Genomic DNA, 19,708 nt, shown 5'->3' on the forward strand with positions numbered 1-19,708 from the left:
CCAGCTGGATTGTGTGAGTGTGGACTGCTGGCTTGGCGGTGATCCTGATTAAGAATATAAGAAATAGGAGCAGGAGTAGGCCATACGGTCATCTTGTAACTCAACTGCACTTTGCCGCCTGTAATGTATGTAGCTGTGAGTATGCTCACAGGTTTGCAGAGCCGGAGTGGCTTAGCCAGTCACGTGATGTTCACAAGACTCAATAAATCCCCAGCCAGTTGGTTTCAGGGGATGCATGATGAGGCAGGTGATTGTGAGCCTGGTGGATGAACTGGTAATGTGTAGTGTAATTGGTAAACATTTTGCTAATAAATCAACTAGTTCGTAATAGCAAAATGTTGCTATGAATTCTTGAGCAAAGAACCCAGGAAGCAAATACATTATACCGCCCTATCACTTGATTCCCTTAGTGTCCATAAATTAATCTCAGCGACTGAGCATCCACAGCCCTCTGGGGGAGAGAATTCCAAAGATTTACAATATGCTAAGTGAAGTAATGGCTCCTTCTCTCAGTCCTAAATGGTTGACCCCTTATCATGAGTTTGTGACCCCTAGTTCTAGACTCTCCAGGCAGGTGAAACAGCCTCTCAGCAACTTCTGTCAAGCCCTGCAAGTATTTTATGTTTCAATGAGATTACCTCACATTCTTCAAAACGCCAGAGAATATCGGCCCATTCTACTCGATCTCCCCTCATAGAACAACTCTCCCATCTCAGGAGTCAATCTAGTGAGCTTTTGTTGCACCCCTCTAAGGCACGTATATGCTTCCTTAGTTGTGCTCTCACCAAAGCCCTATATAATTGCAGCAAGAATTCATTACTCTTATCGGCTTGGAGGTAGGAAGCAAAAGGTAATGATTGATGGATGTTTTTGTGACTGGAAGGATGTTTCCAGTGGGGTTCCGCAGATACTGGGTCCCTTGCTTTTTGTGGTATATATCAACGATTTAGATTTGAATATAGGAAGTATGATTAAAAAGTTTGCAGATGACACTAAAATTGGCTGTGCGGTTGATAAGGAAGAGGAAAGTCATGGGCTGCAGGAGGATATCAATCTACTGCAGAGCAGTGGTAAATGAAATTTAATCCAGAGAAGTGTGAGGTAATGCACTTTGGGAGGGCTAATAAAGAAAGGGTTTGTACATTAAGCGGAAGGCCATTTAATAGTGTAGAAGAACGAAGGGACCTTGGAGTGCTTGTCCACAGATCCCTGAAAGTAGCAGGCCAGGTGGATAAGGTGGTTAAGAAGGCATACGGAATGCTGGCCCTTATTGGCGAAGCATTGAATACAAGAGCAGGGAGGCTATGCTTAAATTGTATAATAATCTGGTTAGGCCACAGCTGGAGTACTGCCTGCAGTTCTGGTCACTGTATTATAGGAAGGACGTGATTGCACTAGAGAGGGTGCAGAGGAGATTTACAAGGATGCTGCCTGAAATGGAGAATCCTAGTTATGAGGACAGTTATGAGGCTGGATTTGTTCTCATTGGAACAGAGGAGGTTGAGAGGAGACCTCATCGAGGCGTACAGAATATTGAGGGGCATGGACATAGGGGATAGTAAGGGTCCATTTCCATTGGTGGAGGGGGCTATTACGAGAGGGCATAGTTTTAAGGTGGTTGGTGAAAAGTTTAGAGGGGATTTGAGGGGGGGCTTCTTTACACAGAGGGTTGTGGGGATCTGGAACTTGTTGCCTGGAAGAGTGGTGGATGCAGAAACCCTCACCACTTTTAAGAGATGGTTGGATGGGCACTTAAAGTGCAGTAACCTGCAGGGTTACAGACCTAGAGCTGGTAATTGGGATTAGACTAGATGACCTTTTGTTGGTCGGCACAGATATAATGGTAAGTACTGCAGGGAATAGAATACGGCCAGGGTGATCTGGACTGGTTTTGTTCGCCTGGATGGGTCGGAGAGGAATTTTCCCAGATTTTTTCTCCCTAAATTGGCCTGGGTTTTTATCTGATTTTTGCCTCTCCCAGGAGATCACATGGCTCCAATTGGGGTGGAGTGTCGATGTTTTTAGTATAAGGAGTGTTGCAGTTGTGTGAGGCGGACTGTTTGGGCTGGGTGTTCTTTGCCTTTCCGTTATTGTTTATGGCTTTGTATGTAACCTTTAGAGCTGCTGACCGAGGGCCATGCGGCTGTTTGTCGGCCGGCGCGGACACGATGGGCTGAGATGGCCTCCTTCTGCACTGTAAATTTCTATGTTTCTCTGCTTCTATGTTTCTATACTCCAACCCTCTTGCAATAAAAGCTACCATGCTATTTGCCTTCCCAATTGCTTGCTATACCTGCATGTTAACTTTCTATGATTCATGTACAAGGACACCTAAGTCCCTCTGCATACCAACATTTGCTAGTCTCTCACCTCTTAAAAAATTGTCTGTTTTTCTATTCTTGAAAAAGTGGCTAACTTCATATTCCTCCACATTTTACTCCATCTGCTATCTCGTGCCCATTCAATTAACCTGTCTATATCCATTTGAAGCCTCTTTGCATCCTCCTCACAGCCTACTTTCCCACCTCTGCAAACTTGGATATATTACCATTGGTCCCGTCATCTAAATTATTGATGTAGATTGTAAATAGCTGAGGACCAAGAACTGATCCTTGCACCACCCCACCAGTTACAGCATGTCAAGCCGAAAATGGCCCATTTATTCCTACTCTCTGTTTTCTATCCGTTAACCAATCCTTAATCTAAGCAAGCATATGAGCATGGGCCTGGTTGGAAACAGAGAGGAGAACGAGGATATAAACAGCAGAGGAGAGAGAGAGAGAGGCTAGACACACCGAGAACAGCAGCAAAGAGAAAAAACACGTCACAGGACAGCTGGTAACTGATTGTAACTCGCTGGAACCCTTTTCCCACTAAACTGCTGACCACCCAACTTCCTTTTTTGGCTCCCAGGTTAACAGACATTGTTAACGGTTCTCTCTCCTCGGGTACTGTTCCCCTCTCCTTCAAATCTGCTGTCATCACCCCTCTCCTCAAAAAAAACAACCCTTGACCCCACTTTGCTTGCCAACTATCGCCCCATCTCCAACCTCCCTTTCCTGTCCAAACCACTTGAACATGTTGTCGCCTCCCAAAGCCATGACCATCTTTCCATGAATTCAATATTTGAATCCCTTCAATCTGGTTTTCACCACAGTACCGGAGCAGCTCTCATCAAAGTCACAAATTACATCCTTTGTGAGTGTGACAAAGATAAACTATCTGGGGTGTGAATGGCAGAATAATTACCAGCTGCCATGGGAAAGAGAAAAAAAATTAAAATGAAAAGGGTGGGGCAGGGGAATGGGGGGTTGTAAAAAAAAAAGAGAAGGAAAGGGAAGAAAATATGGTCAGAAGCACTTTACAACCTTCTGGACTCAACATCGAGTCCAACAATTTCAGACCATAATCTCTGCCTTTGTTCCTCTCCTCCCCTTCTCAGGGCCCCTGCACTTTCTTAAAAGTTTGTTATATCTCGAACTTTTCCAGATCTGACGAAGTGTCACAGACCCGAAACATTAACTGTTTCTCTCCACAGATGCTGCCTGACCCGCTGGGATTTCCAGCGTTTTCTGTTTTTATTTCAGATTCCAGCATCCGCAGTATTTTGCTTTCGTATTATGGGAATTTGATAGTGCTGTTGTAAATGACTTGGAAGAGTTTTTTTGCAGAGACAGTTTTGGTAATAGTGCCCCTGCGTGTGACTGCAAATCCTCACCTGCTCCTCTTTAGTGTCAATGACTATCAGGTGAGACCGGGTGGAGAAACAATGCATGTTAGCTGCGTTCCAGTCCTTCACAGATGATGAAAAGTAGTAACATTTGCCTCCGAAGTACTTCCAGCCGGTGGCACAATGTGTACATTGGGAATCTGTAAACACTACAAATAGTTACTCTGTGAAACATAAATTCCACGGCTTGTCCATTTCATTACCCGTTATTACACGGGAGAAAGCAGTGCGCTGGTACCACTGGTGTCCTAAACTCACTCGGGCTCCTCAATACAATTTTTTTCCACAGAAGGCAGTTGAGCTGGAAGGCCTAAAAACTACCTATTTTTACATGATTTTTTTTTTATTTCAGAAGGCAAGTCCCCTTCAAGAGACTGAACAGCTTTCGGATATGACACACTTGCTTTAGCAGCAGTCTGCTCGTGCTACAATAACACTACGGCCACGCGACATTGAGGCCTCCTGGCGGGAAGAACACTCCCAGAATGACATTGCAAAGTGAGTTTCGTGCGGGGCGAACGTTAATTAGCCACCATTGCCAATTTATCGGACCTGCCATGCCAACATTTTTGGTGGTTGTTAACACCGGACCACCGTGGCACTGGCAGCTTTTTATCGGTATCGAATTTCTTTCAGAAAAGTTCTTTGATGTCAAAAGAGTTTGGTTCAACCTTGTATTTGTGACTAAATTAATCACCTTTTCCACATTTGAAAGTTGTTTTTTAATGCAGCTGCTTTACATTGTCAGAATGTCACTGATGACTGAATAGGTTTCTTTTTTTTATTGGTTACTGGGATGTGGGCATCGCTGGCAGGGCCAGAATTTATTGCCCATCCCTAATTGCCCTTGAGAAGGTGGTGGTGAGCTGCCTTCTTGAACCATTGCCGTCTTTGTGATGAAGGTACTCCTATAGTGCTGTTAGGGAGGGAGTTCCAGGATTTTGACCCAGCGACGATGAAGGAACGGCAATATATTTCCAAGTCAGGATGGTGTGTGACTTGGAGGGGAACTTGGAGCAGATGGTATTCCCTTGCACCTGCTGCTCTTGTCTTTCTAGTCGCGGGTTTGGGAGGTGCTGTCGAAGAAGCCTTGGCGAGTTGCTGCAGTGCATCTTGTAGATGGTGCACACTGCAGCCACGGTGCGCTGGTGGTGGAGGGAATCAATGTTTAAGGTGGAGGTTGGGGTGCCAATCAAATGGGCTGCTTTGTCCTGGATGGTGTCACACTTATTGAGTGTTGTTGGAGCTGCACTCATCCAGGCAAGTGGCGAGTATTTCATCACACTCCTGTCTTGTGCCTTGTAGATGGTGGAAAGGCTTTGGAGAGTCAGGAAGTGAGACACTCACCACAGAATACCCAGCCTCTAATCTCCTCTTGTAGCCACAGTGTTTATGTGGCTGGTCCAGTTAAATTTCTGGTCAATGGCGACTCCCCCAGGGTGTTGATGGTGGGGGATTTGGCAATGGTAATGCCGTTGAATGTCAAGGGATAGTGGTTAGACTCTCTCTTGTTGAAGATAGTCATTGCCTGGCACATGTGTGGCACGAATGTTACTTGCCACTTATCAACCCAGATGTGAATGGCATGAAGTCCTCCACCCTGAGTATATTCTGTCCCCTTTGCTACCCTCAGTGCTTCTTCCAAGTGGTGTTCACCATGGAGAATTACAGATTCATCAGCTGAGGGAGGGCAGTAAGTGGTAATTAGCAGGAGGTTTCTTGCTCATGCTTGACCTGATGCTATTCGTCAATGTTGAGGACTCCCAGGACCACTCCCTCCCAACTGTACTACAGGACGGGTGGGACAGGACATATGAGGGACGGTGTCTGGGACATTGGCTGAAAGATATCATTCTGTGAGTATGACTATGTCAGGCTGTTGCTTGACTAGTCTGTGGGACAGCTCTCCTAATTTTGGCACAAGTCTCCAGATGTTAGTGAGGAGGACTTTGCAGGGTCAACTGGGCTGGGTATGCCATTGCCGTGTCCAGAGCCGGTGCTCGGTTGATGCCGGGTGGTCCGTCCGGTTTTATTCTTATTGTTTTTCTTCGCAGTTTAGGGCAATTGAGTGGCTTGCTGGGCCATTTCAGAGGGCAGTTAAGAGTCAACCACGTTGCTGTGGGTCTGGAGTCAAATATAGGTCAGACCGGGTAAGTCCGGTAGTTTCATGGGGCGCAAAATTGGCCAGGAGGTGCTCCGTTTTTCTTTGGAGCAACTTGATTTTTCTGGAGTATCTTAAAAATCCCCATTTTGCACATTCAATTTGCGCCAGTGTAAGTGAGTTTGTTAGGATTTTTTTCGTTTAGTTTAGTTTTTTTTACAAAAGGGGGCGTCACCAACCACCTATGCCCGTTTTGGCCATTTAGGCCACTTTGGACAGCTAATAGTTACTCCAAACTGACTTAGGCCAACATATGTGGCCACTTGTGGCTGCACAGAAAACCCTTGCGTAGAGTTAAGAAATCAGCGCAGGAAGGTACATCAGAGGCCAGCAGAACTTAATGACTTGACGAAAGAATGTGAATAGGATCCAACAGCTATATAGGACATCATATGACAAACTTTGCAAAGTTAATTGACTATATAACAGAAGCATTCATGGAAGCTTAAACTACAAAAATAAAAAAAGTAAACAGACAAACATATATCCATAATTTTTTCACAATATCCAAATAAAAAATAGAAGTACCTTCTACTAGTAATTCTTATGTTCTTATGTTCTCCCAGCCGCCTAAGCTCATCCACCATCGACCCGCCCCTTACAAACAACCCTACCTCCCGGGGTTGGGGATCAGACCCTCCAGGCTCAGAACAGCAACTGGGGTCAGAGATCGGACACGTCTGGGGATCAGATCTTCCCTACAGGCTGGATATCGGACCGCCCACGGGATTGGAACCCCTTACTCCCATGGGGTCAGTAATCGAATCCAGCCTGCGGTTTGGAATTCCCCCCGCCGGATCAAAACACGCCCCCCCCCTGCCCCCCCATCTCACTGGATCAAAATTACCCACACCCATCCCCGGATCAAAACTCACCCCACTCCTCCCCGGCTTCCGGATCAAAACTCCACCCCCCCCTCCCCTGGGATCAAAACGCCACCTCCCCCGGATCAAACCACCGCCCCCCCCCGCAATCAAAACTCCCCCCATCCCTGCTGCCCCAGCTTGGGCCTCGTACCAACCTGCTTGTTGTGGCCTTCTAGCCAGGGAAGGCAGCGGGCCGGCCTGTGAAAGAGGCCACTCGACCTGGGATAGGGGCAGGACGCATCAGGTCCCATGCTGCAGCATGCACACAGAGGCTGCGGGCCGGAGCTACTGCGCATGCGTGCACACTCCAACGCGCACGTGGAGAGCTGCCGACACTGTTTCTGGCGCAGGGCCCTAGCTCCGCCCCCCAATCGACTGGCCACGCCGCGCCAAGTCCCGGGAGAGGCAACACAGCGGCCAGAATCGGGGGACATTTTATCGGCGCCCTTTTCAGCCCACAAAGTCGGAGCATCTCTGGTGAGTGTGCCGAAAAAAGGGGCGGGCCAATTTTGAGCCCATGGTCGCCATTACTGACACTAGCTTTTCGTTACAGATTTATTTAATTCACTGAATTTAAATTTCTCTGCTGCCGTGGTGGTATATTTGAACTCACTTCTCCGGATCATTAGTTCTGGCCTCTGGATTACGAGTCGAATAACATAACCACTGTGCTACAATACCCCTTATACGGTTCTTTAATGAAGGGAGTGATCAAGGGTTAACAAGAGCTATTGATGCAGGGGGACTTTTTGTCTCTTATCAGGTGAGTGGAGTGAGAAGGTCACCGAGAGGGCTTCACCTGGTCCGTGCCTCTGTCTGCCCTCCTCTTCTGCTGTGCTCTAACAGGCCCACCTGCTGCTCATCCTGGATGTTGGACTGCTACTCTTCCTCCAACCAGAGTACGTCGGCAATGCAAGGCTCCCATGGCAAGAGAATGCATAGTAAAAGGTGAGAATAAATGAATGTGGAAGTTTACCGAAGTCATCAGAATTCAATGAGCCCAGCAGCACGTGCGCAGATGTCAGCCGTGGCTCAGTGGGTAGCACTCTCACCTCTGAGTCAGAGGTCCCACTCCAGAGACTTGAGCACAAAATCTAGGTTGACACTTCAGTGCAATACTGAGGGAGTGCTGCACTGTTGGAGGTGCTGCCTTTCGGATGAGCTGTTAAACTCTCAGATCCCATGGCACTATTTCAAAGAAGATCAGGGGAGTTCTCCCCTATGTCCTGGCTAATATTTATCCCTCATCCAACATCACTTAAAAGCAGATTATCTGGTCATTATCACATTCTGTTTGTGGGAGCTTGCAGTGCGTAATTTCCTTTAATTACAACAGTGGCTACACTTCAAAAATACTTTATTGGTGTGAAGCACTTTGGGACATCCTGAAAGGTGCTATAGAAATGCAAGGCTTTCTTTAATTCTCTTTCTGTAACCTTCTGGTCTCCGGTAAGATAATTCTTGTAGCAGCTCTGGTCAGTCAGTTTCTGAGGCCAATCCTGCGAGGTTTTACTGGGCGGGTTGGCTGCTGGTGGGACTCCTTCTCGCACATTTAAAGCAGCGGTGACATTACCCCCCCCCAGCCCTTTTCTGGTGGGTGCCTTCCTCACACATTCCAGCTCATCAGCGTAAATGGCAGTCAGCACGCCCAGAGTGCCTGAATGCACACTAACTCCAATATCATTGTTTCCTTCTCTTCAAACCCAAACTTGGGGGGCACCACTCGATTGGCCTCGTTTCCTCAGCAGCTCTGTACAAGCGTGATGGTGATGGGAGCTCAGGGCCATGGCCCTTCACCCAGGTTTCTCAATACTGAAACGGCAGCTTTCCCGTAATGGCCCGGATTATTTCTACGATCCGACGCCCTGGAGTCTCGCGGTGGCTCTTACCTGATAGGTTCAGGCACAGCTTCTTGCGGAGGTTGTCAGTGTCTTCCCGCAGTGACGACACCTTGCTCGATATTTCAGTATCTGTTCAAGAACAATGGTGTCAATGAATCATTCTGGTATTGTCGGGACCAAGGGATCAGACAGACACAGTGGGCAATGTGCGGTGGGGGTTTGGCTGGGGGAAGTGGATAAAGGAAGATCAGAAAAATATATTAAAAAATTATGGAAACATTTCAATTGAGATAAATCTCAGACTTGCTACTTCTCTGGAGGAGAGAAATGTCTTGTTTAAATGTATTCTCAATCACTGTCAGTTTTGTTCACCTCTCATTGCCGATAAAGAGGAAATGTGATTATAAGGACAAGTTAAAGATTCAACAGATGGATTTGAATGTTCAATCACACACTGCATGTTCAGTAACACATCGTGTGGAATATAATTCACCGAGAGTACAATAACACACTTGGGAGGGCGGGGGGGTGGGTGGTGAAATTGAGCTACGCCCCGATTGGGGGCGGTATCCTGTTGGGGTTAGGACTTCCTGTGCCCGGCGCAGAAGCCCCGCCCCAGCCGTTGAATTGGGTTTACCGCCCCACGAAGGAAGTGGATCGCATTTCAACGCCCCTCCCCTTCGCTTAAAGGGGACGGCCGCTGCACACTCTGCAAGGCCTCTGATGGCCTCCACTAGACCGTAACCGAATTTCGCACCCTCGGCATCCAATTACACGTGGAGTGTAAAAAAGCACACTGTGCATACTGTAACACATCACTCATCATCATCATAGGCAGTCCCTCAAAATCGAGGAAGACTTGCTTCCACTCTAAAAGTGAGTCCTCAGGTGACTCTACAGTCCAATACAGGAATTACAATCTCTGTCACAGGAGGAAAGGGTGGGTGGGGAGCCTGGTTTGCCGCACGTTCCTTCTGCTGTCTGTGTTTGATTTCTGCATGCTCTTGGCGACGAGACTCAAGGTGCTCAGTGGGCGGATCATCACTGGGTGTTGAATAACACATTGTGTGGGCCATATCGCACTGGATGTACAATTGGGGGAGGGGCCGAAATTCATTTCCCCAAGAAAGCTGGTGCACCGACCCGTTTTTGAAATGTTTTTCTCCCAGGATCGTTGAAGCGGCCTCGCCGGTGGTTTTCAGCACTTCGGTTTTTTTTTAACGTTGGACCGGAAGTCGGTCATCGTGGGGGCAGGAGACCGACTGAAAGGCAGGCTAAGAGCTGAATTTGGGTTGGGACCCGGACTCCGCCGCTGGCAATCAGCAATGGAGTAGTGGTGACATCACCAGTCATTTTATCAGTCATTTTAAATCTTCGGCCACTGGGCCACCAGCGAGGGCTTCGGCTGGGCCAGCGGCCTGGCACCCAAGAGGGGTGGTCGGCTGGCAAAAATAAATACATGGCGGCCGCGGCAGTGGGCCCTCCCCTGGAAAGGCCGCCGCACTGCCGGGTTGCACACACTCCGGATAAAGTGCACCGACAGAAAAAGCTGTCGGGGGCACCGTGCGGCGGGGCATTGATTTTTTGAGGTAAATTTTGCTCGGTGACTTTTTCAGGTGAGGGAGAGCAGCGCTGCACGTTCTAATGATGCGCTTGCAGCGGTCATCAGCATTGGGGCGGAATTGGGTCCAGGCCGGAAAACCCACAACATGATTTCGGGTAGGGTCAGCCAGTTGATCACAAAGCGGCGGCCACAGGATTCCCCAGCATGGCCTCCACAAACGGACAGTAATGGGTCTTTCTAATAACACACCCAGGGGCCGTAATTGCCCCCCCCCCGGCCCGAAACGGGGAACACGCACCACATTCCACCACCGATATGGATTGTGTGGTAATTAGAGGGAATCTCCGCTTTTTCGGGCCCATGAGGCAGCCACAGGGGGACACTGCGGCGTGGTGTAAGGATAGGTCTGCTTAAGATGAGTTGTAAGGACTTGCACTAGGGTGATAATTAATTACGTGAATGTTTTGGGAGCTCTAATAAATGTTTATTTTGTGTTTGAACTTTGTGATCAGGTCTCTCATTTTACTGTGCAGGAATGATGTGTGAGAGGGCTCACAGGTTGGCCCATGGACATGGCCAGGTGCAGGCTCAACTGGGCATTGAGTTACGTGAACTGCGCAGCTAGGAGACGGCGTTGTGCTTCCCTTGCAGGGTCACGATGGTGATGCCCCATCCTGCTCCTCTTCCTGTGCCTCCTCCTCCTCCACAGGTGCCACTGCTGCCTCGTCCTCCAATGGCTGTGCCCTCATGATGGTGAGGTTATGGAGCATGCAGCACACCACCACGAATATGGAGACAAGCTCAAGCGGGTATTGCAGCACATCCCCTGAGCAGTCCAGGGCAACGGAAGCTCTGTTTGCTCACAATCTGCGACCAGTTTGAACTGGCCTCGGGAGCAAAGGTCAATCGCAGCAAGAGCGAGGCCATGCTCTTTGGCAACTGGACCGACTGAGCCTCCATTCCCTTCACCATCAAGCCAGATTTCCTGAAAGTGTTGGGAATATGGTTCGGAGTGGATGGGGCGTGCGCCAAAAACTGGGAAGAGCGTATCGCCAAAGTGAAGCAAAAACTGGGATGGTGGAAGCTGCACTTCCTCTCCATGGCAGGAAAGAACCTGGTCATCAGGAGTGAGGTGCTCTCGGGGTTGCTGCACGTGGCACAGGTCTGGCCCATCTCTCGCTCCTGTGCCGCGGCAGTCACCCGGGCCGTCTTGCACTTTGTCTGGAGTTCCAAAATGCACCGTGTCCACAGAGACACAATGTATAAATCTCTGGACAGTGGAGGAAAGGACGTTCCGAACGTGGCCCTCATCCTGATGGCCACCTTTGTGTGCGGCTGCATTAAGCTGTGCACAGACCCCCAGTACGCAAACACCAAGTGTTACCACGTGCTGAGGTTCTACCTGTCCCCGGTGTTGCGAAGGATGGGTCTGGCCACGCTGCCGCGAAACGCCCCCATCAGCTGGACCATGCCTGTCCACCTGTCCTTCGTGGAAAAGTTTTTCAGAAGAAACCCCTTTGACCACAAGGCTATAAAACAGTGGTCAGCACGTAACGTCCTGGACGCCTTACAAAAGAAGGAGAAGGTGGACCCTGTTGGGTGGTTCCCTGAACGGACTGTCGAACTTATTTGGCAGAATGTCTCATCGCCAGAGCTTTCACACAAGCACCAAGACGTAGCTTGGTTGGCGGTGAGGAGGGCCCTACCCGTCAGAGCGTTCATGCACAGCCGGCGTCTCAGCAACACGGCACAGTGCCCCCGAGTCGGCTGCGGGGCGGATGAGACTGTCACCCACCTACTTCAGGATTGCGCCTTTGCAACACAGGTCTGGAAAGAGATGCAGTGGTTGCTGTCGAGGTTCATCCCGAGCAGCTCCGTAACACAGGACTCTGTGCTCTACGGGCTGTTCCCAGGGACACACACCGAGACAGACATCACCAGCTGCTGGAGGGCCATCAACTCGGTCAAAGACGCTCTGTGGTCTTGCCGAAACTTGCTGGTCTTCCAGAGCAAGGAGATGTCCACGTCTGCGTGTTGCAGACTGGCACAATCCAAGATCCAGGATTACGTGCTGAGGGACGCACTTAAAATTGGTGCAGTCGCCGCAAAGGCACGGTGGGGAAGGGCCACAGTTTAAAGCCCTTCTGCCACGGTAAACCCGGGGGCAGGAATTAGTACAAACCTCCCTCGGGCTGTATTTGTAATTTACTTTTTGTGTACATGGAGCACCATGATCTGTAAACACCTTTGTCATGCCATGTACAATGCAAAGTCTGTTTCGAAATGCATGTTGAAAAGAAAAATGTAAATATACTGTATAGTGACACATGAAATGTAATTTGTTTGAATGTACTACAATGTATCCCGTATTGTACCGAATTGTACTTGAACTGGAAAGGAAGGAAATGTATCGAACGGAACTGCCGTCAGCACCCAAATGTAGTGTATGGGATTGCTGACCGCAACTAAATGCACTGAAATGCCTTTGAATGTACTGTACAGATTTTTTTATGAATAAAGTATATTTTGAAGTTAAAAAAAACGGAAGCTCTGTTTCAGATGCCAATAGTGTGTTTGATGATGGTCCTGGTGGCCGTCAGACTCTCATTGTGTGCGAGCTGCCCAGCAGTTCGAGGGTTGCGCGGAGGAGTCATGAGCCAAGTGTTCAGTGTGTAGCCCTTATCACCAGGGAGCCAGCCGCAATCTTCATTGGGACCAGTAGGGGGCGTGGCCCAACGCTCTGGCACAGTATAAAAGAGTCGTGGCTGCTGCCAGGAAACCGGGCATCTACTTGCAAGGTCTTGCGGTTGTGGTCGCAAATGAGATAAACATTGAGGGAGAGGAAGCCCTTGCGTTTTCTGAATTGCTCTGGAGATTGTTGGGGTGCCCTGAGGAGACCGACATGGGTGCAGTCAATGATCCCCTGTACCCTGGGGAAGCATTGCACGGGAATGCAGTCTGCTGCTCCAATTGCTTGCCTCTGGTCATGGGGAAGGAGCTGTAGTCAGCCCTCCTCCTATACAGAGTTTCTGTGACCTCCCGTATCAAGGTGTAGGTTGCAAACTGCGAGATGTTGCACATGTCCGCAGTGGCAGCTTGGAAGGACCTAGTCGCATAAAAGTTGAGGGTGATAGTAACCTTGGATGCCACACTCAGGGGGGGTCCTCCCCCATGTCTGTGGCTCCAATTCTGCCTGCAGGAGATTACAGAGCTCAGTCACGATGTCCTTCCTGAATCTAAGTCTGCGGAGGCATTGATCGTCATTGGATTTGGGCATGGTGCCGGAGGATTGGAGGACTGCCTTGTTTAAGAAGGGAGAAAGGGATAGGCCGAGTAATTACAGGCCTGTTAGCCTAACATCAGTGGTGGGAAAATTATTGGAAACAATCCTGAAAGACAGCATAAATCTAAATTCGGAAAGGCAAGGATTAATTAGGAACAGTCAGCACGGATTTGATGAGGGAAAATTGTGTTTGACTAACCTGATTGAATTTTTTGAGGAGGTAACCAAGAGGATCGATGAAGGTAGTGCATACGATGTAGTGTATATGGACTGCAGCAAAGCTTTTGATAAGGTCCCACAGGTAGACTGGTCATGAATGTAAAAGCCCATGGAATCCAGGGCAAAGTGGCAAGTTGCATCCATAATTGGCTTAGAGCTAGGAAGCAAAGGGTTGATGGGTGTTTTTGTGACTGGAAGGATGTTTCCAGTGGGATTCTGCAGGGCTCAGTACTGGGTCCTTTGCTTTTTGTGGTAGATATCAACGATTTAGATTTGAATATAGGGAGTATGATTAAAAAGTTTGCAAACGTCACTAAAATTGGCCGTGTGGTTGACAAGGAAGAGGAAAGTCATGGGCTGCAGGAGGATATCAATCTACTGATTAGGTGGGCAGAGCAGTGGCAAATGGAATTTTATTCAGAGAAGTATGAGGTAATGCACTTTGGGAGGGCTAATAAGGAAAGGGTATAAACATTAAGTGGTAGGCCATTTAATAGTGGAGATGAACAAAGGGACCTTGGAGTGCTTGTCCACAGAACTATTTTTGGGAGGAAACTAAAACGTTAAATCGTGTCCCCCCGATCTGGGGGACGCACCAAACATTTACAATGCTCTTTTTTTTTGTGTTTTTGTTTTTTTTAAAAAATTTTTTGGGGCACTAAAATCATTTTTTTTTTTCTCCAAGTGCCCCCTATAAAAGGGGAGGGGGACACTAAAAACATCGGCAATTAAAACAAATTAAACTTTAAAACATAAAATCATATTAAAATTTGGTTGCCGGGCGTGATGATGCACTCCAGTCCCTCCGGCGTCCACCTCTCGCGGAAGGCCGCGAGCGTACCGGTGGACATCGCGTGCTCCATCTCCAAGGACACCCTGGCGCGGATGTACGCGTGGAAGAGAGGCAGGCAGTCAGGTTGAACGACCCCCTCGACCGCCCGCTGCCTGGACCGGCTGATGGCACCCTTGGCCGTGCCCAGGAGCAGTCCTACGAGGAGGCCCTCGGACCTACCCGCTCCCCTCCGCACAGGGTGCCCAAAGATCAGGAGTGTGGGACTGAAGTGCAGCCAGAATTTCAGGAGCAGCCCCTTTAAATAATAAAACAGGGGCTGCAACCTCGTGCATTCAATAAAAACATGGAACACGGACTCTTCCAGACCGCAGAAATTGCAGGCGGCCTGGGAGCCCGTGAACCGGCTTAAACATTTATTGCACGGCACTGCTCTGTGCACCACACTCCAGGCCAAGCCCCCTATAAATAGTGGGAGGACTCCCACGTAGAGTGCCCTCCATCGGGGACCCCCGTCTCCTCTGGACGGCAAGATGGTACACCATGGCGTATCCGGATGGCAGGCAAGGATGGCAAAGTTGAGAGTGTGCAGGAGCAGCCCGTACAGGAAACCCCTCCGCGCGGAACTGAAAGGCACGGAGGGGATTTCCTCGAGGCGGCTCAAGTTGTGAGGTGCCGGCTCCCGAGGGAGGTTCCGAGGTTTGGCGCCGATGAGGAATTCCGTCCGGACGGGGGTCAGTTCGGACGGGATCTCCCCACGTGCTTGAGCCTCCTCGATGCACCTAATGGAGTCAGGGCCCAAAGCTGTTTTTATTGGCTCGATGGCATCAGCCGCACGGCGGAAGTTGGCGGAATTTAGGCGCCGCGCCAGCGTATCTGGCGCCATCCAGCCCGCTCCTCCGCCATCGAGCAGGTCCCTGACCCTGGTCACCTCACCAGCCACATCCCTCTCGTCTGACCGCCACCTAAAACCTCGGTCGTGGAGGTACGGATTCCCGAGCAGCGGCTCCTGCAGGACAGCCGCCACTCCAGCCGGCGGAGAGCTGCGCTTGGTGGAGACTTTGTTCCAGACCCTGGTGAGTTCCTTGTAAAAGACAGGCAGCTCCTGGAAGGCAGTCCTGACGCCCCCCAAGCTCACAAACAGGAGCTGCATGTCGTAGTTGAGGCCGTGCTGCTGGCAGAAGAAATACGTCGCCAGAGCACGCCACCTGGGAGGGGGCTCGACGTAAAGGTATCTCTGCAGGGTCTGAAGACGGAAAGTTGCGAGCTGGGTGCTGACGCACACCAACGACTGACCGCCCTCCCCAAGCGGGAGACTCAAGACCGCGGCAGAGACCCAGTGCTTCCTGTTGTTCCAGAAGAAGTCCACCAGCTTCTTCTGTATCTTGGTGACAAATGCAGGGGGAGGGGTCAAAGTTACCAGCCGGTACCACAACATGGCGGCCACCAGCTGGTTTATGACTAGCGCTCGACCCCTGTAGGACAGCACTCGGAGCAGTCCTGTCCAGTGCCCTAGGCGAGCGGCGACCTTGGCCTCCAGCTCTTGCCAGTTCGCCGGCCAGGCTTCCTCGTCGGGGCTAAGGTAGACTCCCAGATAGAGGAGATGGGTCATGCTCCAGGCAAAAGGCCTGAGCTCCTCTGGCAGGGAGTCCACCCGCCACTGACCCACCAGGAGTCCGGAACATTTCTCCCAGTTGATCCTGGCAGAGGATGCGGCCGAGTAAATCTCCTGGCACTCACGCATCCTCCGCAGGTCAGCGGGATCCTCTACCGCGAGGAGCACGTCATCGGCGTAAGCCAAGAGGATGACCTCCACGCCCGGCCCTTGCAGAGCCAGTCCCGTCAACCTCGTCCGCAGGAGGCGCAGGAAAGGCTCCACGCAGATGGCATATAACTGGCCGGACATGGGGCATCCCTGGCGCACCCCTCTCCCAAAGTGAAGGGGCGCCGTCAAAGACCCGTTAACCTTTATCAGACACTCCGCGGCGGCGTACAAAAGTCGGGTCCGGGCGCCGAAATGCGTCCTGAACCCAAAAGCGCGCAGAGTTCCGAACAGATAGTCGTGATCCACCCTGTCGAACGCCTTCTCTTGGTCGAGAGATAGGAAGGCGACCGACAGACCAGCCTCCTGGGAATGATGGATGAGGTCCCGGACCAGATGGATGTTATCGTGGATTGTCCGGCCCGGAACCGTGTCGGACTGGTCGGGGTGGATCATGTGGTCCAGCATGGCGCCAAGGCGAAGATTTTGTAGTCCGTGCTGAGGAGGGAGACCGGGCGCCAGTTCTTAAGGAGGCGGAGATCGCCCTTCTGAGGCAGCAGGACGATGACTGCCCTGCGCCAAGAGAGGAGTATCTCCCCGGTCGCCAGACTTTCTCCCAGGACCCACGCATAGTCGCCCCCCAGGACGTCCCAGAACGCCCTGTGGAACTCCACGGTCAGCCCGTCCAGCCCCGGGGCTTTTCCCTTCGAGAGCCGGTCGAGGGCGCCAGTCAGCTCCGCCAGGCTTAGCGGAGCTTCCAGATTTTCGGCGCCCTCCGGGCCGACCTTCAGCAGGTCCTCCCACAAAACTCTACGCGCTTCCTCGCTGGACGGCTCCGGAGAGAACAGAGCCCCGTAATATTCACGGGCCCTGTTGTTGACGCCCTCCGGATCCGAGACGAGAGAGCCGTCGTCGGCCAGCAGCGTCAAGAGCTGCTTACGGACACTCTGTCTTTTTTCCAGCGAGTAGAAGAAGGTGGAGCCGCGGTCCAGATCCCGCAGGAACCGGATCCGCGACCTCACGAACGCGCCTCGGGCCCCGACGAGCTGCAGGTCCTTCAGCGCGGCCTTCTTCGCTTCGTACACCATCCGCAGGGCCGGGTCCTCGACGACTTGACCGAGACGGGACTCCAGGTCGAGCACCTCTTTTTCTAGGCGCCCGACCCTGGCCGCCCGCCTCTTGGTCGACCCCCTCGCGTACTCTTGACAGAAGACGCGGACATGAGCCTTGCCCACGTCCCACCATAGCCTCAAGGAGGGGAAGCCCCCCTGCTTCCTTCTCCAGTCGGACCAGAAACGACGGAACGAGTCCTGGAACCGCACGTCCTCCAGCAGCTGGTTGTTAAAATGCCAGTACACGGACCCCGTCCTCGCGCGGAGCGAAGCGAGCTCCGCCCACACCAGGTGGTGGTCCGAACACGGCACCGGCCGCATGGAGGCCGCCGGGACACAGGAAACATATGCCCGAGACACGTAAAGGCGGTCTACTCTGGACCATCCTACTCCAGACCTCACCCAAGTAAAGGCGCTGGAGTCGGGATGGAGATTTCGCCAGACGTCCACCAAGACCAGGTCCCTCAACTTCTCCATCGCCGTCATGCTCTGCGGGGCACCGGAGCGGTCCCTCGCCTCGAGGGTGCAGTTAAAATCCCCCCCGAGGACAATGCAGTCGCCGACATCGACGGAGCCAAGAAGAGCGGACACTTCTTCGAAGAAGCGCGTTTGCTGCGGGCTGGGCTGAGGGGCGTACACGTTCACGAGATGGAGCGGCACGTCCCCCAGGCGAACCGTGACGTGCAGCAAGCGGCCTGGCACGGGCTCCTCGACCCCCAAGATCTCCGGCTGAAAATGCGGGTTTCTTGCAGGAAGCACACCGCATATTTCCCCTCCCGCAGGAGCGAAAAATTGTTAAATCTACGACGTGCCTCTCTGCCGCCGTTGATGTTGAGGCTGGCTATGGTTATCTTCATGACAAAAGCATAGTGCAACCTCTACCTAACCTATTGTGGGGGGGGAGTGGAGTCGTTTGTTGACCTCCACTCCCTCAGCAGCCCAGCGAGGAACCTTTTGAGCCGGCGCAGCTCAAGGCCTTGCGCCTTTGATAAGGGCCCGCCCGCGGCCATGGTTTTAGCGGCAGCGCGGACGGACGCGACGAGCAGCCCCGGCTCGGACCATCTTTCCAGGGCCAGATGGGCTCGGTTGCGGCGACCCTGGCTCTGGACCAAAACGTCCCGGAGTTCCTTTGCAGGAATGAGGGGGGACTCAGCGGCGGGCACGAGGAGATCCACTGCCTCACTGGCGATGGACTCGAGATCTTCTCCCTCGTCCCCCAGCGAGTCCCCGTCCCCCTCCGGGAGGTCGCCGCCAGCAGCCGGCCCATTGACCGCACAAGGTACGGCAAATGGCCCGGCCGCTCCATCCGACCCTGGCTCTGCCCCGATCCCACCCCCAGGATCGACGGCAGAGGAGTCCCCACTGGGCTCTTTTAAAAGCGGTGCTGGGTCAGGAAGCGACAGCGGAAGGGGTTCCTCCTCCGCCCCAGGAGCCGGGGAACACAGAGAGACCCGGCCAAAGAAATTCTCCAGGTCCTCCAAGTACCCCAGCTCCAAAGTAGGGGGCGAGGGTTGTTGTTCTTCCCCCTCCCCACCGCCACCCCCCGGCCCAGCGTGTACAGAATCATTAAAATTGTTAAAATATTTTGTTTCTTCCGGGCCGAGCGACTCCCGGGGGAAGTTGGTTAATAGCTGGGCGGGCTCATTGTGGGGTGAGTGTAGCTCTTGACCCCGTGTTTCTTTGTTATTAGTCTGAAAGGTGGCAGGGCCGCAGGAGGCGCCGTGGATGTGGACGCCGCCTGCGCGTACGTCTTAGCTGGCTCTGCCACCGGCGTGGATGGAGTCGCCATCCCGGGGTCCCTTTAAGGGCCACACTCACCCCAAAGTCACAGGCCTTAATGTTCTTAAATTGGCCTCGTTTAAGTGTATGAGCAGAGGAGCTCTCAATGAGGCACACCTCTCCCCTCGTTGACAATTGGGGAGGGGCCTTGCTCCCTCTGCTCAGTTGTCTTAATTGTTTTTTCAATTAGGAGGAAAGGGCTCTCAGAGAGAGAGTGGAGAGACAGAGAGAGAGAGAAAGAGAGAGGGAGGGGTTGGAAAGAGGGAAGCTGTGAGGGCAGGTCTCTCCTCACAGCGATGGGTGGGTGTTTCTTGGGGTGCACCCCCCAGATGGCAAAAAACACAGTTTTTGTAGATGGTCTTCGGGTGGGGGGAGAAGATGTCTTCACCTGGGGCAGCTGGAGCCACCCAGGCACACACTCACAACGATGTTAAATAGGGTAATTAATAGTTCTTCAGCCAGGTAGTTCCAGCTATCCCAGGCTAGGCAATGGGGGAGGGGTGCTTCAGTGGTGTGTGGGGCCTAGTTATTTAGCAAGACCCCCACACACACTTCCACACACACACACCCCCCGCGATGTTCTGGCCCTCGAAATGGTCTT

General features: G+C 51.8%; 1 protein-coding gene across 1 annotated transcript in view; it reads right to left on the reverse strand.

Moving 5' to 3' along the window:
• LOC139241458 (hepatic lectin-like) overlaps nt 1–19,708 on the reverse strand; it is a 59,215-nt gene that overhangs the window by 12,873 nt on the left and 26,634 nt on the right. Inside the window, exons 3-4 of the mRNA XM_070870017.1 lie at nt 8,647–8,727; nt 3,719–3,870 (exon numbers count right to left, since the gene is read on the reverse strand). Of these exons, the coding sequence (XP_070726118.1) occupies nt 3,719–3,870; nt 8,647–8,727 (233 nt within the window). The remainder of the gene's footprint in view (nt 1–3,718; nt 3,871–8,646; nt 8,728–19,708) is intronic.

Source organism: Pristiophorus japonicus, unplaced genomic scaffold (genome assembly GCF_044704955.1).
Source record: "Pristiophorus japonicus isolate sPriJap1 unplaced genomic scaffold, sPriJap1.hap1 HAP1_SCAFFOLD_1089, whole genome shotgun sequence".
In the NCBI taxonomy this organism is placed as follows: domain Eukaryota; kingdom Metazoa; phylum Chordata; class Chondrichthyes; family Pristiophoridae; genus Pristiophorus; species Pristiophorus japonicus.